At 46.6% G+C, this 26371-nt stretch overlaps 1 protein-coding gene across 1 annotated transcript in view; it reads left to right on the top strand.

Moving 5' to 3' along the window:
- Positions 1 to 26371, top strand: part of ITPKB (inositol-trisphosphate 3-kinase B) — a 104589-nt gene that overhangs the window by 72240 nt on the left and 5978 nt on the right. The window contains exons 3-5 of the mRNA XM_077813669.1: positions 7558 to 7657; positions 8428 to 8641; positions 17543 to 17747. Of these exons, the coding sequence (XP_077669795.1) occupies positions 7558 to 7657; positions 8428 to 8641; positions 17543 to 17747 (519 nt within the window). The remainder of the gene's footprint in view (positions 1 to 7557; positions 7658 to 8427; positions 8642 to 17542; positions 17748 to 26371) is intronic.

Here is a 26371-nt window from a genome sequence, read left to right on the forward strand (position 1 = left end):
TTCAGTACAAGCCTGACTCAAGCAATTTGCAGGAACAATTGGCCCTATAAAACTGTTGGATGCCATAATTGCAGCTAATTAACCTGGTTGCCACAGATCTCTGGCTCAGTACAGAGTAAGGGGAAGTCACTCACAAAGCAATCTGTAAGGGAAATAATATCAATTAAACCCCTTCAAAATCTGTACCAGGAAAGGGAGAGGGAAGGAAGGTCTCAGAAGGTGCAACTCCTTTGACCAGTCATGCCCCACCTGTTTAAAAGAGAGCCATCTGCGATAGTGCAAATATACAGCAAACCTCAATCTCATCAGTCACATTTTGTTTATTTTAATGAATCAAAATATTTCCTCTAAACTTCTGGGTTGGCACTGAGTTCTTGTCTGGTTTTTCCATAGAAGCTCTGTTGACAGATAGGGGAAACCCACAGCCTGTCTCAGCCTCCCGATAAGTAACGTAAACACAGTAGATAAAACAGTGTTTTCTCTACCTTCCTCCCCCATATGCCAAAAGGGAGCACTAGAATTAAACGTCTGACCCTGCAAGGCATTGAGCTGCCTCTCCTCCCCATGTAGGGCACTTAGCCGGACTGGCCCCAAACTAACGTCCAAAGATGCACAGACGAAAGTTAGTCAGTAGCTACTCCCTTATTGGGACAGAGGAAGATGTAGCGAATCTGCAGCTACTAAGAGTTCTTGCAGAAGTAAGTCTACAGAGTTTACTTCTATAGCTGTAATATTTAGCCTCACTGCCACATAAGTGTCTTAGCCTGCCCCAGGGGGCTCTTCACTGAATATTTTTTCATCGCTGCTGAATAGTTTAGCACAAAATAGCTAATCCCTCTGCATTTGCTGCTGCTGTTAAAACAGATTAGATGCCCCGAGAGAACACTACATTTATCACACCTTCCCTAGCTGCCCCACTTATGCACTCTCTAGTGGTGCTGCAAAGTTATATTAAATTAACCCTTGCACCATTAACTGGAGAACTGGCTCTTCCAAACCTCACCTAAGGACACCATACATGCAGCATCGCTGTGCATGTCATAGACCCCGATCATGCAAAGAACTTAAACATGTGCTTCATTTTAACCATGCGTAGTGTCATTGACTGCAGTGCATACAAGCCTTCCTGAAATGGTCAGACACATGCATAACTTCACCAAAACCACCATCTTGTGGACCAACTGACACTTCACTACGCTATAACACCACATGAGTCTTCCAAATAGGCCGGTTCCCAGTGGTCCAAAGAATAATTTACTCTGAATATCTGTGCAACCACCTGCAAGTAACACTCCCCTAGTAACTACATACGCCGTCTGACCTACACAGGTAACTGTAGGCTTGATCTGATACCTAGCTCAGAATAAGTTCTTGAAGTACAAACAAACAGTTACGTTAAAGCTTGGAGGTGATGCTCTTCCACGGAACGCCTCACCAAAGGGCCTGTTTAAAAAACCTTGTTGCCTGGACTGCTGTGTTCCCATTCGCGGGTGCCAGCAGGAGTGTGTGTGTGTGTTGGGGGGAATGCTTGGGCACTCCAAGGGCCTGGAGCCCCCCTTGTGTCAGGATGTGTTTTGGATGAGGACGCTGTGTACCTAGGCAGAGAAGCCTGGAGCCATGTGGGAGATTGGAATAGGGAAGGGGAAAGCTGTGCGGTGAAGAGTGGGCTGGGAGAGTAACCCCCCGAGTGGGAAAGTTTGTGGTTTCTGGGGCCATGGAAAGGTTTGTGGTCACAGTGAATCTTGACAGAGTAAAATAATCCGTGTCTCCTCCAGGAGATGTTAGATCTCATTTTACAGTGGACAGAAGTGTCAGGCAGCTCCCCAGTTCAGCAGGGCAGTTGTCCCTGGCAAAAATTCTTACTTGTTAACCACTACAGTAACAGAGAAGCCAAACACTTGTTTTTCACCTAACCAATCAAATGAGCTCTGTGTGAGCTAGCCAGCAAAACAAACTGCTCTGGCATCCTGGGCTGCGAATAATACACTGTAGGCCTTGGGCTGATGGCACAAGAGATCTCTATTGGTGAAGCAAACTTTTCCTTGTAAAGCTGGGAAGTGCTTATCACAGGCCAAATATAAAATAAAGATGGCTCCCAAAGGAATAGAGACTAAGCACACCCTGTCTTCTCTAGTCTTGAGGATATGCTTGAAACGATCCAAACGACTATTCCTTGGTAGAACTATCCACCAAGAGAGAGGCATGGTGGGCTAATGTATGGTGTTTGGAAAATACCTGAGGAAGATGAGGGAGAACCAGCACCAACCTGATAGCAGAATGCAAAGACTTATTAAGGATGTAAACTAAAGAGGTTGCTCTAGGGGTCCGAGCACAGGACTGGGAGTTAGGAACTCCTGAGTTCACCTTCTAGCTCTTAGTTCTTTTGGGGACTTGACAAGTCACTTCACCTTTCTATTCTACTCTGTATAGGTTCTTACACTGCCCTTGTCACCACTGGGAGACCTCAAGTGAATTTCTGCCTCTGAGAAACCAGGTAGAAATGGCTCCTGAGGAGTGGGGTGGACTGTGACATTGGGTACGTCACATGGTATTTGATAAGCTGAAGCTATAACAGGCTGCTTATTTCCACACACTAGAAACACTGCAAATCATGGCCTGAAATTTCCCAAATATCCCCATAGAAAACTCTAGCAAGTCACAGATGTTCGGGGGCTTATTCCTTCACCCGCTTACTTCCCTGGTCCTTCTCACGTGAACAGAGAGCAACAATACCCAAAGTCTAAAGGTGCAAACAATTCGATGTTTATTGGGGTGAACTTCCAGCAAGCATGATTCCAGTTTCCTTCCTTCGTGTTCCCCTTCCCAGCTCTGACACCACAGAGCCTTACCTGTGTCCCTGTTTCCATTCCCCCCCCCCCAGCAAAACATGATTCCAATTTTCCCACCCCATTCCGTTCCCATTTCCCCCTTGCTTCCTGATTGACTGCAGACTATATAGTAAAACTTGTATAGCTTTACCTAAACCTATCATTTTACTGAAATTTAACTAACCAATCCTAACGTATTGTAACATGATTATTTAACTAATTATATCCCACCATCTTAATTAGTTTACACCCAGCAAAATTAATTATACAGAAGACAGAAACAATCACAGAACCAGACAGAGACCATGCAAATAAACAATAGCAAAGTGGGAACTATAATAACAAAACAATACAGAAGTGAGGATTTCACAACTACATCTATAAAGACATAAGGGTTTCCCAGCTGTGTCTATTGATAAGTGAGTTCTTACCAAACAGAAAACTATCAAACTAAACTTCCTTTTATATCCTCTAGGCTCTTCCCTTTCTCTGGAGGTGATAGATCAAATCACCTTTCCAACAGCTCCATATTGCCTTATTTCAATGTGACTAGTTTGGAATGTGAGGATGTGACCGGTCGCTTCCCAGCTTATGGCTGCCTCTGCTGCTTAGGCAGAGATGTTAGCCTGAGAACAGGGCCTCAGACTGTCACAGTAAGAGAAGGCCCTTACACCAGCAGACAGTGATTTTGATTCTTTCTTTTATATCTCTGTAACTAGCTAAGTGATAAGAATACACCTAAATTCTTAAGAGTATAGGCCTTTATAGACAGGCCTGAATATCTATATCCTAACAATAGGCACACAAGTATACTCCTGCTTCACCAAGGTCATCTGAATTTAACAAGAGCTGACTTCTGCAGCTTGATACAAACATTGCCACTCTACTCAAAATCCTCTGCACAGCCGCTCCAAGTAAACATCTCCGCCCCTGAAGTACAAGGCCACTCAGTAACACTTTAGGTTCTTCCCCCCATCGTGGCACCTCCTTGATTGGATGAAGGGTCTGACTGCTTGGCAGGGTTTGAGGTACTGTTTAGTATGTGCAAGCCTGCTGGAAAAGCAGTAACTCTAAAAACAGGTTGTGCACTTAAGTGTGGCTTGCAAACACCTGTCCTAGATTTGCATCTGAACCATTTCCTGGGGATGTAAAGTAGCGGGAATGTGCTGTGCTTTGTAGACATGCTGAGGACAGGCAACACTGGACCCTGGTTCAGCTGGCCATTAGGTCCCTATCTTGCTTAACTGAATAGAAAGTGCACTCTGTCGGTTCAGTGCCCGCTAGTTAGCACAACAGGTTAAACAGTTGCCGGGGCAGGGGTTTAGCCCATCCCAGAGTTGTGAGAACTCTATTTTCTTTGCTAATAAGGCCTTCTGTTCTGGTGTAAGGGAAGAAATCAGACAGAATTGACAGAGCAAGACTTATCTGGATATCTCTCAAAGCCTCTGCTGGGGAAGGCATTGGGATACTCCAGGAGTCACTTGGCATCGTTTAGCTCATGCTTTGAAATCCATCAAGGCTTTTGCTATAAACCTCTAAGCACCGAAAAACAAAATCTTGGCTCGAGAACAATCATTGCCTTGGCTTGTATCCTGGGACTGAGTGACTTATGTTTCTGCCTTGGTGGGAGGATTCCCCCTTTTATTTTAGACAAGTTGGGTCGCATTGATCTGAAGCCTAACTTGCAGACTGGAGTCCTTTTTTAAATCAATCAATCAATCAATCAATCAGTGACAATCAGAACTCAATGTTACTATTTTGAAAACAAAAGGAGGGGGAAAGCCCCTGTGCACTCTGCCAAGAGAGAACAAAGAACAGCCAAAGCACACAGCTTCTGGCATTTTACTTGGAAAGAAAGCATTCATCCACATGTCAAGTAGGGAGCTGCCTTCTGCATTCTTGATCCAACCTGACAAAGTTGCAGCTTGAATAATTAAATCCTGAACAGCAAAGTGTAAAAGAGACCAAGGACCCTGGTGATCTTAATGGTTTGGAAGCTTCCTTGACAAACGTTTGGTTTATAAACAAGCCCAGGACCAGACTGACACCCCTGATTCCCCAATAACTACTTGGAGGGTTAGTGACCAATCCATGCACTCTGGCAGGAGAGATGGTACACCCATCTCCCTGTCCTCCTCCCTGTCCCCTCCCTCCATTGTGCATCCCATACAAGAGCCTGACACCCCATGGAGTGCAGGGACTGCTCTCTCACTATGTCCCACAAGGGACACTCAAAGAGCTTGGCTTGTTTAGCTTAACCAAAAGAAGGCTATGGGGAGATAGGATTGCTCTCTATAAATATATCAGAGGGATAAATATCAGGGAGGGAGAGGAATTATTTAAGCTCAGTACCAGTGTGGACACAAGAACAACGTATATAAACTGGCCATCAGGAAGTTTAGACTTGAAATTAGACGAAGGTTTCTAACCATCAGAGTGAAGTTCTGAAACAGCCTTCCAAGGGAAGCAGTGGTGGCTTCAAGACTAAGCTTGATAAGTTTATGGAGGGGATGGTATGATGGGATAGCCTAGTTTTGGCAATTAATTGATCTTTGACTATTAGTGGTAAATATGCCCAATTGCCTGTGTTGGGATGTGAGAGGGGGTGGGATCTGAAGTGAGCTGTGGCTCACGAAAGCTCATGCTCAAATAAATTGGTTAGTCTCTAAGGTGCCACAAGTACTCCTTTTCTTTTTGCGAATACAGACTAACACGGCTGTTACTCTGAAACTACAGAGAATGCTTTCCTGGGTGTCTGGCTGGTGAATCTTGCTCACATGCTCAGGGTTTAGCTGATCGCCATATTTGGGTTCAGAAAGGAATTTTCCTCCAGGGCAGATTGGAAGAGGCCCTGGGGGTTTTTCGCCTTCCTCTGCAGCGTGGGATACACGTCAATTGCTGGAGGATTCTCTGCACCTCGAAGTCTTTAAACCACGATTTGAGGACTTCAATAGCTCAGACATAGGTTAGGGGTTTGTTACACGAGTGGGAGAGATTACAGGTTTGTTACAGGTGGAAGAGATTCTGTGGTCTGCATTGTGCAGGAGGTCAGACTAGACAATCATAATGGTCCCTTCTGACCTTAAAGTCTATGATTCTGTGATTCTAAGGGTACCTGGCCCTACCTCACCCTTACTCCCTTTGTAAGGTCAGTCTAAAATCTGATGCAGCCTGTTCTCTCTTGCATATGGCTACCCCTGGAGGCAAAGCAGATTCACACTCCCCCTTCCTTGGGTCCATGCTTAAATGGCATAATCTAGTGCATGCTTCTTGTGGTTTAATGTTAATACTTCTAATGCCAATGGCCCTGCACTCTATAAAATCACATCAAGATAGTAAGAGAACCTGCTGTCTCAAAACTGAGTTCAGAGCTTCAGATAAGTGGCCACCCCACATCTGTGTTTCTCTGTTGCTAAGACTTCATACAGCTGCTCTTAGCAACCTTGATGTGTGCAGTGGTCCAAACTCATACAACGGTGACTTTCAGCAGGATGGCTTAGGAAATTAAAAACTTTTACCAGTTTTCTGTACCCAGATCAATTCCCTCTCCCTAAATGCATTGGCTACAATATTAGGTGCCTGGCTCTGGCCTGTGACTTCACCCCAAGTAAATGCCCTAAGGACTGGGGATGTTGGATTGCTCGTTCACCCCTTGCAGACCGATAGGGAATGAAACTTGGTTCTCCAGACTGTAGAGAATGAGCTAGCTGCTCTCCTACGTGCATTTTTAAGGTTGAGCAAATGAAGGTAACTTTAATGTGCACTTCCAAGCTGAACTCAATTGCTCCCGAGACGCCAGGACAAAAGCACTGGTCGTCTCATCTTGTGCAATTAGGCATTTTTCCATTGTTGTTGTTGTATATAGCCTGCACAGATTGTTTGCACAGCCTTCTGGTATTGAGATAAGAAATATCTCTGCCTCTTACTAGCTGTGTGTTCCATCAGAACAATCTAGGGAAAACAACTTTCTTCAGGAAAGACTGCGTCTTTGAAAGAGGCTTTCCTATGTTTGAGTACAGCCCCGCCTTGGTTCACACAAGTATTTATACTAATAAATCTATCTAACAACAAATACCATATGTCAGAAGCGAACTGTTTTCTCAAATGTGCTGACTCCTTGGGTTTGGCTCGTCAATCAGACACTCACGGACTCAGTACTTAATGACCAAAGCAGCTGTCTTCCAGTGGGAACAAAAATAGGCTTCTCGCTTGTGGATCTGAAGTGGAGTTTTGCCAGCCTGACAAAAGCTGGCATACCTGCAAAATCTTATTAGGACTCCTAGAATTCTAACTCATGAGCTGTCCAGGGTGCACTCCAGAAATGAGCTGACAGCCTGTCCTCTCCTAAAGGGGAAATTTAAGAGATAGAGAGAGGATAGCAGGTGACTCTCCTGTACGTAATGCAGATGGGTACTCTCCTGAGCCAGTCGGCCTGATTCTGCTTTCATCAGTGTAAAACTAAAATTCCATTCACTTCAATGGAGTTGCTCTTGATTTATGCCAATGTGAATTGATAATTGAGATCCAGTGACTTATTTGCTACTAGCCCAGCCTGGCACAGGAGCAGAAGAGAAAGGTGAGGAACAGTGTTCCCTGTGCTCCTTTCTCTTCCACCCTTTAGTGTTGTCTTTCTTTTCCCTGGTCCCCAAAATCCACAAACTTGCTCTCTGAGCCAGCTTTATGAACAGCAAAAAATTGACCCACTATATGCCTTTCTCTGTTTCCTTAGAGCAAGTCATGGCGGAAGATCAAAAATATGGTGCAGTGGTCCCCCTTTGTTATGTCCTTCAAGAAAAAGTATCCTTGGATTCAACTAGCAGGGCATGCAGGTATGGAAGGTTGAGCTGTGCCGTGTCATCAAGGGAACCCTCCGTGGTGTGAGACTAATGAAGATTTGGGAAGTCTCCTGATTGTTCAGTTAATCAGCTGTGTTGGCCTCAATTGTCTCTGTGACACTCATTAAGTGCTCACCTTGAATCTGGCTCTGGGGAAGCAGGGCCTTGAGGGAGGGACTGATCTAAATGCTACATTGCATCATGTGGAGATGGAGATCCCAGTGTGGGCATGCTTGTGAAGTGTAGTGTTATCCCTGCTGCCCGATGCTGGAGTTACTCCTGTCACTCAAGCAGTAGAGGTTTGTGCTCGGCTGATGAAGGTTCCAAGTTCAAACTCTGCCGCTTAGCCATGTGTGGGGCTGTTACTCTCCTTCATCAGGCCCTGGAAGCTACCATGATTAGAGGCAGTGGTTCGGGGGCCGGGAAAGGAGTGATAGAGTCCCCCCAAATGAGTAGTAAGAGTAGTACATATAGCTTTGACTCTCACTTGAGGTCTGTCATGTCAGATCCTGTTAACTTTTGATACTGATGCATCCGATGAAGTGAGCTGTAGCTCACGAAAGCTCATGCTCAAATAAATTGGTTAGTCTCTAAGGTGCCACAAGTCCTCCTTTTCTTATGTAACACTCAGTAGCAGTTCATTATGCCTTGATTGTTCTGGGTGGGGATGTCAGCAGGGGCTTGAGGCTTCATGACTATCTGCCTGCTTTCCTCTGTGAAGGGTCTGCACCCGAGTAAGCACTGTGTTGCCTTTTGTCTCTCAGGTAGCTTCAAGGCTGCAGCCAATGGCAGGATACTCAAGAAGCACTGTGAATCTGAGCAGCGGTGCTTGGACCGCTTGATGAACGATGTCCTTAAGCCCTTTGTTCCTGCCTACCATGGAGACGTGGTGAAGGATGGGGAGCGGTACAATCAGATGGAAGACCTGCTGGCTGAATTTGACTCTCCCTGCGTTATGGACTGCAAGATGGGAGTCAGGTTAGTGCTGCTAGGTGCATTGGCTTGTAACTGAGTAGAAAGGAGCAGCCTGAGTTCAAGAATCCAAATCCAGTGCTTAAAGCAACATAATACCCGAGTAAAGACTATCCAGAGCAAACTGGCTACTCTGACAGGCTCACTTGGCCATGGATGACTATTGCCCAGGGCTCTAGAGAGGGAAGCCAAGCGGGTGTGGGTGGGAGACACAAGAGGAAACCTGGGCTGGGAAATGGTGGAACAGACTCCTGCAGTCACATGCTGGTGACTGTAGTGTACTGTGAAAGTGGATTGCTTGGCGCTGCAGGGGGCTGTTGCATCAGTCTGCACTAGTAGCCCATTTCTGTTCCAGGGGTCTGGGGGTGGCACTTTTGAGACAGTACCTTGCCCTGCTCTCTCAGCCACAAGGGGCACTGATCTAAGGGGGGGGGGGGCACATTTCAGGAGTTGTATAGGGGTCAGAATAGAGATCCTTGAATGAAGCAGCTTTAAAAAGAGGTGAGACACAGTGAGAGAGCCCTGCTTGGGAGCTCCCACCACAAGCTGCCTTAAGTCCAGGCAGGGGTAGCATTTCTTGGACATCACACACCTAGACTAAAACACAAGCAGTGCTGTTGCACACCCACCTCTGGCTCTGTGGTGAAGAGCACCAGGGAGTTGCACCCCTCTCTGAAGGAAGAACAGCATTTACCACCTAATGTTTTACACTATCAAAGTATATTCTAGCGTGCTGAGACAAGGTCTATCAGGACAGCTCATGTGCTGGGAGATGCCCCAATGAAAACATGGGGGCGTATGTGTACTCCATGTGTGGCTATAGCCCATTCAAGCTGCAGCGAAGGCCTTGGTGCTAGCTGTCAGCCTTCTTGTATCTCTGCCTGAGACTCTCCACTTTAGATCTGAGTTCAAACAGCTTTTAATCCTTTCCCTTACTTCTCACTTGCTCTTGCATGCTCTTTGGGATACAGTGCATCCGATGAAGTGAGCTGTAGCTCATGAAAGCTCATGCTCAAATAAATTGGTTAGTCTCTAAGGTGCCACAAGTGCTCCTTTTCTTTTTGCGAATACAGACTAACACGGCTGCTCCTCTGAAATGAGTATGTAATATTCTACTCTGTCCTTCATCAGTGAATCCTGAAGCCTTTCACAAAGAGTGAGCATAAGTATCCTAGTCTTTCTTAAAAAGAAAAGTATTACCAGCAGGAGAGTGGGGTGGGAGGAGGTATTGTTTCATGGTCTCTGTGTACATAATGTCTTCTGCAGTTTCCACAGTATGCATCCGATGAAGTGAGCTGTAGCTCACGAAAGCTTATGCTCAAATAAATTGGTTAGTCTCTATGGTGCCACAAGTACTCCTTTTCTTTTTGCGAATACAGACTAACATGGCTGTTACTCTGAAACTAGTCTTTCTTGGAACCCATATACGAACTATTAAAATTCAATCCTGCAAACACTTAGCTATGCAGACCTTAATCATGGAACTAGTCCTGTTGACTTCAATGGGATTATTTGAATGAGTAAGGATTACACATGGGCAAGCATTGCAGGATCGGGTTCTTAAGTTTTTATGTTGAAACCTAAAGCCAGTATGCAGATTCAGGCCAGATATAAACCACTAACCAGCTTGGATTTTAGATCCCCGTGAAGGACAAGCTTAAAGCTTAGATGTGGTAGAGATGCTTATGCTTTCTGGAAAAGCTGAGGGAAGAGAGGAATTTATTTTTTTCCTTCTTCTTCTTCTTCCCCTTTTGAACTCCTGATGTGAAACATGAACTGGCATGTCAGACTGTCAGACACAAAACCCATACTCCCCTCCAGAGGGGGTGGGGGAGGAATGCAGGTAATGGAATGCTGGCAGTCTCCAAGCTAGAGGCATCCCCCCTCCCCCCGGCATGGGTTGAAGTGTAACTTGAAGGAAATGGGGAGTGGGTCTGTCCCCTGGGCTGACAATTAACTGTTGAATTGGAATTCATTTGCAAATTGGACACAATTAACTTAGGCTTGAATAGAGACTGGGAGTGGCTAAGTTATTATGCAAGGTAACCTATTTCCCCTTGTTTTTTCCTACCCCCCTCCCCCAGACGTTCTTATTAAACCCTGGATTTGTGCTGGAAATGGCCCACCTTGATTATCATACACATTGTAAGGAGAGTGGTCACTTTAGATAAGCTATTACCAGCAGGAGAGTGGGTTTGTGTGTGTGTGTGGGGGGGGGGGGGGGGAAGAAAACCTGGATTTGTGCTGGAAATGGCCCAACTTGATTATCATACACATTGTAAGGAGAGTGATCACTTTAGATAAGCTATTACCAGCAGGAGAGTGGGGTGGGGGGAGGTATTTTTTCATGCTTTGTGTGTATAACAAGATCTTCTACACTTTCCACAGTATGCATCCGATGAAGTGAGCTGTAGCTCACGAAAGCTTATACTCAAATAAATTGGTTAGTCTCTAAGGTGCCACAAGTACTCCTTTTCTTTTTAATTAAATCTTGTTCACACGCCCCCACAAGAAAACCCACTGTCCTAGTATCTCTGCCTGTGTGCTGTTCTTTGTATCTCTGAAAGGAGGCAGGCTGTTCTGCTGCACTGTTTTGCTTGGCCTCTGCTTCACAGAAGGGGAATGAAGTTCAAGTTACTGCATGAACAAGTAGAAAAATATTCTGAGCAGGGTTAACCAATGCTTTGCCCAAAAGAGCACATCCTCGTCAAGGAGGTTACGGAAGATCATTTCCTTAAAATTTGCTTGCACTGGCAGTAAGACCTGTAAGCCTGGTCTGTGCTGGTGTCGTTGACAAGCCAGGAGGCTACAGCAGTGCAGGAAGTTGTGAAAGGGGCTGTATATCCCTTTGCCACACTGTTATCAGTGGGTGGAATTAGGCAAAATCATCTGTATGTGATTGCCGAGCAGGTAGCTAGAGCTTGACTTTCAGGGGAGATCTGCAATACAGTGGAGTCAAAACAGCATTTGTGTTAAAATATACATAATGGTGCAAAAAGGTGCACACTAAAGCTTACCAATGGAGGCTCAATGAGGAAAGCAAATTGCATTTTCAACTCTTAATGCCTCTGGGTCAGTATCTCCACAGTGGCTAGGCAGCTGCGGTGCTGTGGCTGCATCTGCACTGGACCTGGCTTGCTGACTGCGGCCTCCACATGCTAGCAAAATAAAGAGAGAACTGTCTACTTCCAGCTGTGTACAGCTCCTAACACAATAGCTGCTCAGGGTCCCTAGGTGTTACCACAATACAAAATAAGGCTTATACCCATAATTGCAGCTACATGAAGTTTACAATGTTCAGTGGCTAGCAGAGGATTTCAGAATCTAGATAGCAAGGGTCCAAACCAAAGGATTGAGACATATACTCTGGCTTGTCAGAAATGGGATTTTGGTTCAGGCTTATCTCCTCAAATATGTTGCACCACAGAAGGTTAAAGCATTCCTCTGAGCTGAGCTGTTGGCTATTCCCAGCCAAGCAGGAGCTGTGGGTTTTCCCACTCTAGCAGTGCTGTGAAGATAGTGTACTCCCTACTGCATGCATCTGATGAAGTGAGCTATAGCTCATGAAAGTTTATGCTCAAATAAATTTGTTAGTCTCTAAGGTGCCACAAGTACTCCTTTTCTTTTTGCGGATACAGACTAACACAGCTGCTACTCTCAAACCATGCAGTGTTGTGGGTGCAGGAAGAGACTGCTTGTTTACGCCTTACCACCCTTCTTCTTTCCAAGTGAGAAGCAATACTGCCTTGCTTTGGAAGGCAGTGGCCTCCTCCAGTTACCTTCAACCTAAAATCAAATTCGTTGGGGCACAGGATAAAGTGATGGATAAAGCCTAGGGGAGACTGAGAGGGGGAGGGAAGGGTATCCACAGATTAAGAGACTCTGGACTCCTCACTATGCTCGGAGGGGGAGTATTTCAGACCATACTGTTCACTCCCTCCTCCCACCCAAAAGTCACATGCTAACTGAAGCCACAGCCCTTCGCCACTTCGTTTCAGGTGAGGTTTTAAAAGAGAGGAGGCTCTGGTAATGTCCTGCCATGTGATCAGATGCCTTGGTTCTGAAACAGATATAAGCTAGCCTAGCAAGGTCCCATGAGAAATAGGCATAAACCCCGTCCCACATATTCTGTCTAGCACACGCCCCCTTGCGTTCTACTTGAGATGTGGAAGTAAAGCACCCATTGAGCACCACTTCCTAGGCATAGACAAAACAGAAAGAAAGCATGGCCCATCTGCAGAGAGCTAGTCCTTAGCTACCTAAGAGAATAGCTTTGTTGTAACTGGTCTTTGGATGTGAAGGGATACAGCAGGGTTATTTGCTTCATTGTGTCTTGCTGGTGTATCCAATCTGCCATACCAAACTACTTCGACTCTGACAGGATCCCAGTACAAAACAGGATTGAACTGAGACAGTAGCTGGCAGAGAGACTTCAAAAAACCATGCTATAGGGCAGAGGTGGGCAAACTATGGCCCACAGGTCGCATCCGGCCCACCAGCCATTTTAATCCAGCCCTCGAGCTCCCGCTGGGGAGCGGGGTCTGGGGCTTGCCCCGCTCCGGCGCTCCAGCCAGGGCACAAGGTCGGGGGCCGCTCTGCGCGGCTCCCGGAAGCAGCGGCATGACCTCCCTCCGGCTCCTACGCATAGGGGCAGCCAGGGGGCTCTGCTCCACATGCTGCCCCTGCCCTAAGCACCACCTCCGCAGCTCCCATTGGCTGGGAACCACGGCCAATGGGAGATGCAGGGGCGGTGCCTGCAGATGGGGCAGCACGCAGCAGAGCCGCCTGGCTGCACCTCCATGTAAGAGCCAGAGGGGGACATGCTGCTGCTTTTGGGAGCTGCTTGAGGTAAGTGCCTCCCGGAGCCTGCACCCCTGAGCCACACACCCCTGTACCCCAACCTCCTTCCCCAGCCCTGATCTCCCTCCTGCCCTCCGAACCTGTGGTCCCAACCTGGAGCACCCTCCTGCACCCCAAACCCATCATCCCCGAGTCCACCCCAGAGCCTGCACCACCATCTGGAGCCCTCCTCCTCCCCCGCTGCACCCCACCCCACCTGTCCCAGCCCGGAGCCCCCTCCCGCACCCTGCACTCCTCATTTCTGGCCCCACCCCAGAGCCTGCAATTTCATGAACATTCATGGCCTGCCATACAATTTCCATATCCTGATGTGGCCCTTGGTCCAAAAAGTTTGCCCACCTCTGCTATAGGGAGTGGAATTTCAGTAGATGATGCTTTTGCTCAGTCAGTGTCAAAGCAATTTTCCTACAATTGTGTTAGAAGGCCCTGTTCTGCTATTCTGGAGATGTAAAATCAAGGTTTTGATCCCTTGTAGCTATTAGATATGGTTGGACTTTATGAATAACCTCTGTGTTCTGGCCAGATTCACATTGTGGTAATTACATTCTGCCTTCCTGATTTCCCGCTGCATTTCAACTGGGTGGCTTTCCATCTGCTCTCCTAAACTCTTAAATGGCTGCCCCAGAACAAGATGCATTTTCACGGGTAGGTTAAATGATTTTTTTAGAATCTTTACTACTTCAAGTGGGCTTTGAGGATTATAGCTTGTGAAATACTGATTCACATGTGTTTCTAGAGTGAAACTTACCATTGGGTCAAGTCCTGGGGGGAAGGATGGGGGAACCATGAGTTGGAAGATTAAGGCCAGATATCATGAACAAGTCCTCTGTTTAGGAAGCAGCAAATGGTGAAGGTTATTGAATGTCTCTGCTACCAGAGGAAGGGGTAGAATTTGATTTGTATGTATTTATAATTTCGATAGATAATATCACCAATGTGTATTTGTAAGCATTTTTTCTATTGTTAGCTATTTAAATTTTCACAGAGGTGGGAAATTCTGGGGCTGGGGCGGGGGGTGGGAGCAACAATGGAGGTGTTAGAAATAATTATTTCATGATAATAGACATTAAGATACAGAAAGTTCAACCTTCATAACCATTAAAACACAAATTGTCAACATCACACGTCAAAATATGTGAAGTAAATATCCTTAAATCAGACTTTAGTAAGTTCTCAAGCGGCAGTTTTTTTACTTGGCCGAGCTATAAATGTTGTTGATCATCGATGGAAAGATTTTTTGTGTCACTTTGCGCGTGTGTGTGTGTGTACAGTGAAACTGGACATTTGCAGATAAAAATCAAATCCTTCCAAGCCCACCTGTAGAGCCCAAACCAGTGCTGTGAACTGTGACAACAGGGCCTTCGTAAAGAGCAGCGGAGAAGCCAAACCCTGCACAGAGTTTATTCCTTAGCAGATCTTGTTAGTTCAACAGATGATGGCAAAAGTGTTTGCTCTGAGAGGGACTTATCCAAAGGCAGGTCTTAGCTGTTGCTTGTGACTGAGCAGATCCTATCTCAGCATTTTCACCCTGTCCTAGAGGCGCCTGCCCTTTCTCCACCCGCGGGTTTCTCTAGGAAGTGGCAGCTTACATCTGTCTGGAGGCTGACTGAAAACAGCTGTAAGACTTTGTTGCCAATTCCCCGATTTATCACAGTTATCACTGTGAGATGACTGGCCAAAATCCACAGCAAGGGTAATAAACACTCTGTATGTCTTCTTCAGAGAACAGAATTTCAGATAAATGGGACCCAGAACAATAAAATCTATGGAAAAGGACATATATGTCCAAGGGAGGAACACACACTCCAGCCCCTCCCAGTTGTCTCATTGTTTTCCACTATGAATCCTACAGACCTGTTCAAAGTTACACCTCTTCACTCTGCTCTGCATTTTACAGGAGTGGGAACAGGGTTATGCCTCCTTGATAGTCCAACTGAAACAGACTAATGCCAGATGAACTAAGCTATCTTGAAACAGCTTTGTATGAAAACATCCTGTTTAATACCCTGTTTGCTGCAGCACAACGTGGTGTGTGGTGAGGGGGAAGGGTCATGTACCAAAAAGCACAAGACAGACTTCAACAAAAATCAAAGCATGTCAGCTGATTCTCAAAGGGAACATCAGATGCTGTTAACAGTCAAATGTTGGGATGTAGAAACTTCTCTCTCTCTCTTTTTGAATTGTGCCAGTTTCCATGGCACATGGTCTGTTGACAGAGCACATTTTGAAAGCTTCATTTAGCTCGGGAGAATAACTCCTTGTTTAGGTTTGCTCAGCGTTCCAAACTGGTTATCCAAGACAAACCTTGAGTAATCTGCTCCTAACTTATTCCAGAGGAGAAGGGTTGGGTGAGAGAGAAATCCTCCCCCCTGTCGTTGATGACACTGATTTGGTGCACGTTAAGGGTCTGAGGCTTGAGTGGAAGTAGGGCCTTGAAGGTGATTGCAAAAACCTGATGCAGTTGCGCAGTGGCCAGATCAGTGGTCATGGAAAATGATCCCACTGACTGAGTTTCTGTATGTGCTGGAGGGGGTGTTGTGGGGGTCCTCAGAAGAGGTTACAGTAACTGGAGTGGTGAGGGCCCAGTAGGGTGACCAGATGTCCCGATTTTAAAGGGACAGTCCTGATTTTTGGGTCTTTTTTCTTATATTGACTCCTATTACCCCCCACCCCCTGTCCCGATTTTTCACATTTGCTGTCTGGTCACCCTAGGGCCCAGACAGTTTTAGCTGAAGGCTGATCTTTGGAATGAGGGAGAGGAAGATGTGGCAGGACTTGGACATGGCACTGTGCAGGAGAGGTGCTTTCTACCTCACAGGACCGGTCCGTTGGTGGAGAAAACCTACAGCTCTTAAATACCACATCAGCGGCATCCTAAGCTTATCCAGTATTTATCCAGGACCGAACATGGTCATCTGTTTCCCTGATATCTTTGACTTGCTTCAGCAAATCCCCATAGAGTTACCTCTCAGTTATGTCAACTCTACCCATTGATGAGAAGATGACACCATCTAATGTACCGGAGTCCTGTTAGATATTTCGCAGTGAGAGGAGGGTAGCTGTGTTGGAATAGATCTGGCAGAGTTATTACTGGCCTGCCTCAGTCCCCATAGCTCACGCATACCTGTCAGGAGGGAACTGTGGGGCCCCAAGGATAGGCTGAGTGGAGGAACTAATCTGATTTTAGCCATATTAATTTTGAATCCTGAGTAAATTCAGAATGTCTGAAGTATTTGCAACAGGGTGAAAGGTTGGGGTACTAAACTGTGCAGGATCAGTTAAACAAGTCTTATGTAGGTTAATGTCTTCACATTTCTCTATAGGCAGCTACTCCCTGGATATCTTCTGTTATCTCAGGTACATGCTTTCTGGGGCAAGGACTGTTGCTAACTATGCAGTGCCTGACACAGCAGGGCTCTGATTCTGACTGTAGCCTCTAGGCACTACTGTAGTACAAGTGTCTTGTGTTTCTCTTGGCCCCTCTCTGCAAATGGCAGAGCAGCTCCTACTGAGCCAGCCCTTGGAACATGTTATAAATTGGACCATTTTGGGGTTGCTCCTGAATTGTAATGTCTGTCTGTGGGCTGAGCTCTGAATGATGGCAGGTGTGCTGGAAATAAAAAAGCTTTTCTGTGTATGCTGCATTTGCCTTTAGTATCTGCTTTCTTGGTGTAACTGAAGGTAGCAGATGGACTTTTCCTGTACCGCGTCTCAGGTTGCTAATGTTGAGTTTTTGTTTGCAGAACCTGTTCATGAGTTACATGACCTGAGGCTCCTGGGCATGGGAGGCCTGTATACACATTTATTGCAACCCCAGGTGTTGGGGGTTCTTGTTCTTTGAAATTGCCCGTATGACACTGCCTTTTTAGGTCTTAGTCCTGTGAGGACCTTGAGTGCCTTCGCTTCCAAGTGAAGCCAATGGGAGTTGAAGGCACTTGGACTTCCTGTTACAGACTATATTGGGGGATCAGTCCCTTAGTAAGGAGTGCCATCCCTCCTCAGTGCTATTAACGTCAACTGCTAATAATCTTTCTGCCTCCTTTGCAGAACGTATTTGGAGGAAGAGCTAACAAAGGCTAGAAAGAAGCCAAACCTGCGGAAGGACATGTATCAGAAGATGATTGAAGTAGATCCCAATGCCCCAACCGAGGAGGAGAATGCCCTGCATGCAGTAACCAAGCCCCGATACATGCAGTGGAGGGAGACCATTAGTTCTACAGCAACACTGGGATTCAGAATCGAGGGGATAAAGGTGAGTCTGCTTGACCCATCTCCATGCAATAACACTGGTCACTGGCAGGATTCTTGGGAAAACTAGCCTGGGAGAAGTATTAAGTTCCTACAATCCCTATTAGTAGCATGAAATTTCTGTAGCCAATCTTGGTTAAATGTGCACACAGAACAATCTCTCTGAACCAGGCTCATGGCATTTCAAGATGTCCTATGCCATCTTATGGCTTCTGAGGGGAACCTTGGAAAACTGCACTTTCCACCCAAAACAGCAGGCAAAGCTTTGACTAAACTTTTGGGTCCTAACTTGCCCCACTAACAGAGAACTGAGCCCGTTCCAAACTTTAGAGATATTTTTTAAAAAATCGTGATCCACCTCTGTGACCTGAAAATTCAAAGCAGCATTTGTTTGTGCTCCTTCCCCTTCCAGTCTCTCGAGATATGGTTGTAGAAGAGAGGAGTGAAATGTTGTGATAAAGGCACAAGTAAACTGGGGAAAGTCTGCATGACAAATAAGTCCTCTGTAAAAGCTCTGCACATTTGACTCATGTTTCACTGACTGCCACCGTCCCTGATGGCACTAGAGAGCTAGCAGCTCTAACTACTGAAAAGCTAGGCCATGTAGCTTTGCCACAGGAGCGCCGTAGTGTAGACCCTTCCTATAGTGATGGAAGAGATTTTTTCTGTCTATGTGGGTAATCCACCTTCCCAAATAGCAGTAGCTAGATTGACAGAAGAATTCTTCCATCGCCATAGCTGTGTCTATGCTGGGGCTTAGTTCGGCTTAACTACGGCGCTCAGGAGTGTGGATTTTTCACGTCCCTGAGTGCCGTAGTTATGTGGACCCAACTTGTAAGTGTAGACCAGGCCCTAGAGTAATAGCTGCTGTGTAACATCCTAGCAGCTTAAAATTGCCCTCTAGAGGCAGCTTGTCTAATTGACTTTGCAGCACTTCTTGGAATGCAGAGGCTGGGATCCTAATTGCATCTATGAAATTACAACTGTAGTAGATTGTTCCTCTCCTCCCCTCTCCCCCAGACAAAAACATGATCCAATCCTTTTAGTACATGAGCCAGTCTCTATAATGGAGGGAAGCAAAAGCCTAAATGGAGCTGAACTTTACCAAAGCTCAGGGTGTCTGTTTTGGTGTCTGGAATGGTCATGCTAAAGTTCTGAGCTGAAACCTTGATCCAAACCAGAATGTGGGTTTTAGTTTGTGCCCATCTCAGATTGCAGTATCAAGGCATGATCATTATCAGGGGCTATGGAGATTCTTCTCCCACGTAACAGGATGCTCTGTCTCTCATTTAAACACAATGGGTAACTCTTGCAAAAGTGCTGAAGGACGTGTCTTCACTGCAGAATTAACTTGAGTTATCTACGCTTGAGTTACTTCTCTCAATTTTAGCCTAGCTTGAGTGAGAGCAGCCACCCTGCAAAATAGCATGCGAGCTGCTCTGTCCACTCAGGTGCTGCACTCACTCGTGTGTGGGTCTAAGAATTCTGGGGGCCGTCCCACAGTTCTTGGCACTGCAGTTAAGCAGAGCCACTCTATGAATTATCTCCCAGTGAATTGTGGAGGAGCTTGTCTGTCCCTTCATGAGGACGGTTGGGTGGGGGAGAGGAATTATGGGAAGGCATTGGAGGACTAGTGGCACATAAGTGGAACTAGCCTTCATCCACACTACAGGATGGTCATGTGAGCAGCTAATGAGTTGTGCTAACTCGAGCTGCAGCCTGAGCCCCCTTATGGGCCAGCCAACTTGATTTACAAGCACCACACTCGAGTGAAGGGTTTGTATGTGTGAATGGGGAACAAGTTACAACTTTGCAGTGAAGACAAGCCCTAAGTGACCGAGGGTATGTCCACACTACAGCGGGACCCCTAAAGCACTGCAGCTGTGCCGCCGTAGCACCGTAGTGTAGATGCGTCCTACCTCAACAGAAGGGGTAGGTAATCAGTGTAGGTAATCCACCTCTCCGAAAAGGTGGTAGCTAGGCTAATGGAAGAGTTCTACGGTGGGGGTTATGTCACTCTAACTATGTGGCACAGGGCACAAAATTTTTCACAGCCTTTAGCGATGCCGCTAGATTGATCACATTTTTAGGTGTAGATCAGGCCTTAGAAACATAAGTCTCATTGCAAGTTAATGGGTCTTAGGCGCTTTCAAACCCTTTACTAGAGATAAACATCCAATAGCTGTAGAACTGAATTAAAATGAAGGAAACCCTGCTTTGAACTGGGGAGAAGGGCAGAAGGGATTAAGAGTTCAGATCCACTAACCAGTGGTCAGACGGATTAAAACAAGCTGAGGTTAAAACAAATGGTAAGTGGTGGTTAAAACGAGTAATGGCACTCGCTCCAACTGACACCCGCAACCCCAGCTGCTCCTTCAGTATTCTGTGGAGATCCTCGTAATCACAGCCCTGTTTTCTTAACACTCTTTGATCAACGGGAAAATGGCTGACATAGAGATTATTTGTATTGTCACTAGGCATCGGATTTAAAACTCAGTCAGCATTCTCACAGCTGCTGTTTCAGGCTGTCTGCATAACTGGGCAGGCGTCACTGCATCCATTTACGTTAGGGAGGGCTTCACAACCACAAGGTTGAGAGACTTGGAAAGTGGGGGGCTAAATGCAAGCATACATTCTGGTGCAAAGACGGTGCCCCATTGAAAAGCACCTTCTTATTGAACTGCTGTGACTGGACCACTTCAACCCATGCTCCTAGCAAATGTTTTTTATTGGACAAATGCCGAGCAATGAAGGCGATCCCATTGTGAGAAGAGTGGGCCTTTCTGAGGTTGAATTGATGCAACAAGATTCATGACCAGCGGGCGGTATTGCATTTGTATCTGTCTGTGTAACTCAGGGACTTGCTGAAAGGGGCTAAAGTAAGAATAATCATTTTTTCAGCATGGTTGGTGTGCTGCAGCATAGTTGCTCTCCTGAGAGGCCTCCACCAGTGGCTACCTTCCCCCTGCAAAACCTTTATCGTCTTGCCATAATTCACACTCCCTCATCTGTTCCACCAGTTCTGACCACTGCTCAGTTTCCCCCTTCCTCTCCAGTTCTATTGGAGGCTGATTCTTACTGGCTGTGGAGAACTGTCCCATTTGACTGATTTTCCCAGCCCTCTTCAAAACACCACTAAATCCCCTCCTCTTTGCTCCCTCCACCCACTCAGACAGTTCCCTATATCAGCCCTTAATCTGAACAACCCTTCACCCATTTCCCATTGCTGTAACTGTCACTCTTTGGCTGGTGCACGTTATGAATCTAAAACCAGGGGTGAATGTGAGCTGGTAGGGGCCGGTCCTGCGTACCGGGAAGAAGCCGCACCAGCCCGTACCCAGCCCACATTAAAGCGTTGCCGTGGGAGCGCTTTAATGTCCCTGCCCCTTTTGCCTCCCCTGTCGGCGGCCCTGCTGGTAGGGTCCGTACCGGCAGGGCTGCCGACAGGGGAAGCAAAAGGGACAGGGATGGTCCTTTGCCGCTGCAGCGCTTTAATGTTGCTGCCCCCCCCCCCCCATTGGCGCTTTAATGATCCTACCCCTTTTGGCCCCCCCAGCCGCCGACGGGCGGGGGAGGGGGCGCAAAGGGAGCAGCTGCCCTGGGGCTGGCGATTTAAAAGGGCCTGGGGCTCCGGACGCCACTGCCGCTGTAGCAGCAGCGGTGTGCAGAGCCCCGGCCCTTTAAATCAACACGGGAGCCCTGGGTGGCACAGGCCAGCCGGACTGGAAGGGCTGGCTGGGGGATGCTGATCGCCCAGCCCCGCCCCTTCCACCTGAGGCCCTGCCCCTTCTGGAGGCTGGAGCTGCCCCGCCCTGTACCGGTAAGTCGCCTCAGTTACTTTCACCCCCCGACTAAAACTAAAAAGTAGCTGGATCAATTAGGACTAAATCTTGTACATGGTGATTCGTCTGTTGCTTCTCTCTGTCCTCTTGCTAAGATCAAGTGTATTTGTCTGTTCATAGTTTTCTGGGCTGCATGCGTGGTCTAAAGGATTATATATAGAAATACCGCAAGGGGATGGACTCATCTAATTGAGTCTTTTGCCTCTAATTACTGTAATACTCCTTAATTCCTCAGTTCCTAGATTTCGCCCCCCCTCCAATCTATAGCACTGATATTTCGCTTTGGTTACTGGCATAGATCTTTTCCCCTGCCTATAAGCTGAAGTGTTACACAGAGCAAATGTTGCTGAATTGTATTACTTTGCTTGTTTCATAGCTGGATAAGCATCCCCTGCTCAGAACAGGCATTCAGTATCTTGAAGCTGCTATCGAAGCCTCATGGGGAAACTTAGGAAAGTTTTACTGAGAGACAGTTCTTGTTTTTTCCCTCCCTACTTTCTCACTATGGACATCTTCCTGGAAAAACAGGATTGTTAGGATTGTCTTTAAGTTGTCTGTAGTGGATATCTTGATACAGAAGATCTTGTGCTAAATCTTGTTTTCCGATCGGCACGAGCAGCTCCCACTGAAGTAACTGAGAACTGTGTGCCAGTATCAATAGGCCGAGTGTTGTGGGGTGGAGATTTGCATGAAGAGAGCCCTGGTCTACACTAGGGGGTGGGGGATTGATCTAAGTTACGCAACGTCAGCTACGTGAATAACATAGCTGAAGTCGACGTACTTAGATGGACTTACTGTGGTGTCTTCACCGCAGTGAGTCAACTGCTGCCTCTCCCCCGTGGACTCTGCCTGTGCTTCTTGTGGTGCTCAGGTACAGGACTAGACACGATAAATCGAACCCCGCTGGATCAATCGCTGCCCGCCGATCCAGCGGGTAGTGAAGACATACCCTTAGTCAATGTATCAAGTTTCAAAAGGAAGGCAACGGAGTCTAGTAGGCAGACCACAAGACTGGGACTTGGGAACCCAGTTCCTGTCCCATTCTTAGCTCCGTCCCCAGCTTGCTGGGTGACCGTAAGTCACTTACTGGCTCTGCATTTCTCTGTCTGTACAGTGGGGACAGTGGTGCTTTCCTGCATTGAAAAGGCTAGGAATGCCAGATTTTACCAAAATAACCAGGGTAAACCTCAAGATGGATCCCATTTCTACTGGTAGTTAAAACTACCCTGAGGCATTAGTCACTCTCAGAAGGATATGCTCTGCATAGTGCACTGCTGTATTGATGTATACACATTTATATAGTCACACAAACTCCATTGACTTAACTTCCTTAGGCTCCTGAAAATCCCACCCAAACACCCTTCAAGAAAGAACGTGGCAACCCTATCTTGCTGACTGCAAGTTCTAGGATTTCACAGAAGAAGTTAGCCTTAACGCGAAAGTTACTGTAGGCTAAAACTGGTGCTAAAGTGGGGGTGCTGGCAGGGAAAGCCCAGTTGCTGTGGCCCGTCAACCAGCTCTATATTTCTTCTTTGTAAAGATTAACTCCCTGGGGCTAAAACACCTGTAAATGTCAAGCCTATTGAAAACACCACAGCAGTGCCTGGCAGCTCAGAGAAAACTTCAGGAGGGGAGTAATTATAGGAGCAGCATTATAAATATTGTAGCTGGCTTTTCTGAAACTGAGCTAATGCCTTATCTCAAAGCCCATCCACAGTTCCATTTATTTCTTGCTGCATGTAAGACTTCACTCATAATCATACACCTCCCTTCTTGAGTGCTTTGTGCAAGGCTGTACTGGAGTTTACATGTGAAACTAGTGTGATAGCCCTTCTCCAGGTTGGTATCTGTCATCTCCAAGGGGCAGGGTGGGGGGAGGTTTCCAAACCTTGGTATAAGGGCTCATATGACTGATGCATAGTAGCCAGGGAACTCTCCCTCTGGAAAACAAGAGTGAGCAAGTTGCTGAGCAAGCAAACGTCCTCTGAAGGTACTTCCCCACTCTCTGAGAACACACATTCTGTCAGCATGACTTTTCTGATCTTGGCCACCTGCAACGGTGCACAGGCCCTGAGATGATCTCAGGCTGTCATGTCCCAAACCACAGAGGGCTTTATGCATTATAAATGGCTCCCAATTGCACGCACACAAACAGCAGTTTTCCTGCACAGGTGGAACATCGCACAGATCCACTCCACTGAGCATACTTTAGCAAGAGAGATTGTTCATCATCTTTAGTTATAGGTTTTACTATTGCTTAAGGCCATTTACATAATGTGCATAATCTTGGGTTACATTTGCATATCATTTACTGACTAAATTTGGCACACTGATTTACGTGATCAGTCTACACACCCCAACAATTCATGCATTGTACACACACATATTTCACCTGCCATTTCTGATTGATTTCAGAGTTTACTGTCTTGTCCGCAGTCAGTACCTTACTCTGTGGGAATGGTGCTCAGTTGAATACTCGGAACGCCCCTGGGAAGACTTTATAAGGACATCTAAAGCTACAGGACAGGATATTCATTGTACTCTGTTCCTTCCCTCATCCTCTGATCCAGTTCTTCATTCTTACTTCATCTTCCCCAGCATAACAGGATGTCTTTCCGGCTCCCATCCTTTCAGAGTGTTGTGGGCAAACAAGTCATCCTTCATGGAGCGCTAGACTATGGAAACAAAGCTGTGTGTATAGGACACACTTTAAAACTAGCCTCTACATCCAGGAAGTGCGGGTCCCAAAGGGAATTCTGGTTACCCAGTGGTTTATAGAATCTGAACAAACGATGAAAGAACCTGATCTATGCTCTTCATTTCTACAGCATCTGAGGCTCTCAAAGTGATTTAGCATCACAATAGCTTTCTTAATTTGTTTGGGAGACTCTTCATCACCCCCATTTTGTAGCTAAGGGATGGAAGCAGAGACAGGTTAAGTGACTTGGCAAAGATCCCATAGGAAGTCCATGGAAGAGCAGGAATGGAACCCCAATCTTTTGACTTCCAGATGTTCGCATACTTCCTTCCCTAAGACCTTTGGGAACAGAATAGTAGGAGAAGAGTGCCTTTTTGGGACAAAGTTCTACTGGGAAGTGTGCTGACGCAGACATGCAAGGGTATTGTGCTGATTCACTGCTGGTGCCTGACATCTGACATTTGCCTTACTGTCAGTCTGGCATTGCATGTATCTGTGCTGCCTGGTAGCCTGTAAGCTCCTTGGAGCAGAGGCTTCTTGCTATTTCTGTCATGCTGTGCACAGAGCTCCATTAAATTGAGCACTTAACCGTGGTTAACTCTAATCCTGGGATGTAATCTCTTGGGCTATGTCTTTTCTCTTAAAATTTCCCACCATTGCTATTGATAGAACACAGAAATGTAGGGCTGGAAGGGACTTTGAGAGGCCATCTAGTCCAGCTCCCTGCACGGAGGCAGGACCTAGTATACTGAGACCATCCCTCACAGGTATTTGTCCAACCTGTTCTTAAAAGCCTCCAGTGATGAGGATTCCATAATCTCAATAGAGTAGCTCAGCCATGGGTGCCCCACAGCCACCTCACTCAGAACAGGCCTAGATGACCGAATGAGAAACATGCTGGCAATCTGTCTACCTCCTACCACTGTGGAGCTGCACCATTCCTAGCAATGGTGAGAAATTTAAGGAGAAAAGGCCTAACGCTTACCTCTTCACTACATCAGACTTTGTTTAGGTCAAGGGTAAAAGCTAGAGATGCCTATTCATGACCACTGCATCTTTTTTTTTTCTTGCAATTCCTTTTATTGCCTGCTCTGTGGCTTTTGGGAGGAGAGAAGATATTTAATGATAGACCTGACCTGACTCTTCAATCTATGGTCAACCTACATAGGTCACAAAGCCTCCACTGTGGATCTTCGTCTGACAGTGATGCTTAAATAAATCCTTCCAGGGCAGATTCTGACATCCTTGCTCATGTGGAGTAGCTGACTTCAAGGGGACCCTTCCTGGAGCGAAGTACCGCTCGCTGCCAAGTGATGGGAATCTGGCCTTGAGCCATTTGGCTGTTTCCTCTGCTGAGCAGGAGCAGATGAAAGCAGGCCGGTTCAGCTGGGAGGGTGTGCTGGGTCCCTTTGAGGGCTAGGCTGGGTGCAGCCTGAGCAGGTGAGATGTTCAGATAGCAATGCTGCTCAACTGGAGCGGGAGGGAAGAGTGTGCACAACTTGCTGAGTTTTTACACTGCGTGACCCGGTCCTTGAACATAGAGGTGATCATAAACAGCCGACAGGCAGGCGTTTTTTACGACTCTTGGCCATTATCAATGGGCTGGAGACCTGGGTTTCCTGCAGACTCACCATTTTTTGCAGTTTTCAGTAGGGAGTAAAGCGGGTATGCCCAGGGCCTATGTGTGAACTGCTGCAGCCTGCATTATGCCTTCCCATCCAAAAGCTGCCCTAGTGTTTCAAATCAGACTGGCTACCCAGGGATTTTTGTGTCCCCTTCTGGGAAATGTCTACCTTTCCCTTCCCTCCATCCTCAGATGTTTTCTAGCACAACTTTTACGCTTGCTTCTTCTTGATGCAAGAATACAATAAGAGGCAGCCACTGGCTATTAAACATTCTGGTCAGAGAAAGCAGGGAGAAGAAATTCAGGAACTACATGGCAAAAAAATGAGTGGTACTTACTTCTAGGACCTGCGTTTGGGGTCAGTCAGTGCTATGTCCCTGGACAGTAACTTGCCCATGTCGTTAGTGGCCTTGGCAGGTCTCTGTGACACTGGGCAGTTTCTGATAAGATTCTTTATTAAGTAA

This window comes from Eretmochelys imbricata, chromosome 3, assembly GCF_965152235.1.
Source record: "Eretmochelys imbricata isolate rEreImb1 chromosome 3, rEreImb1.hap1, whole genome shotgun sequence".
NCBI lineage: Eukaryota > Metazoa > Chordata > Testudines > Cheloniidae > Eretmochelys > Eretmochelys imbricata.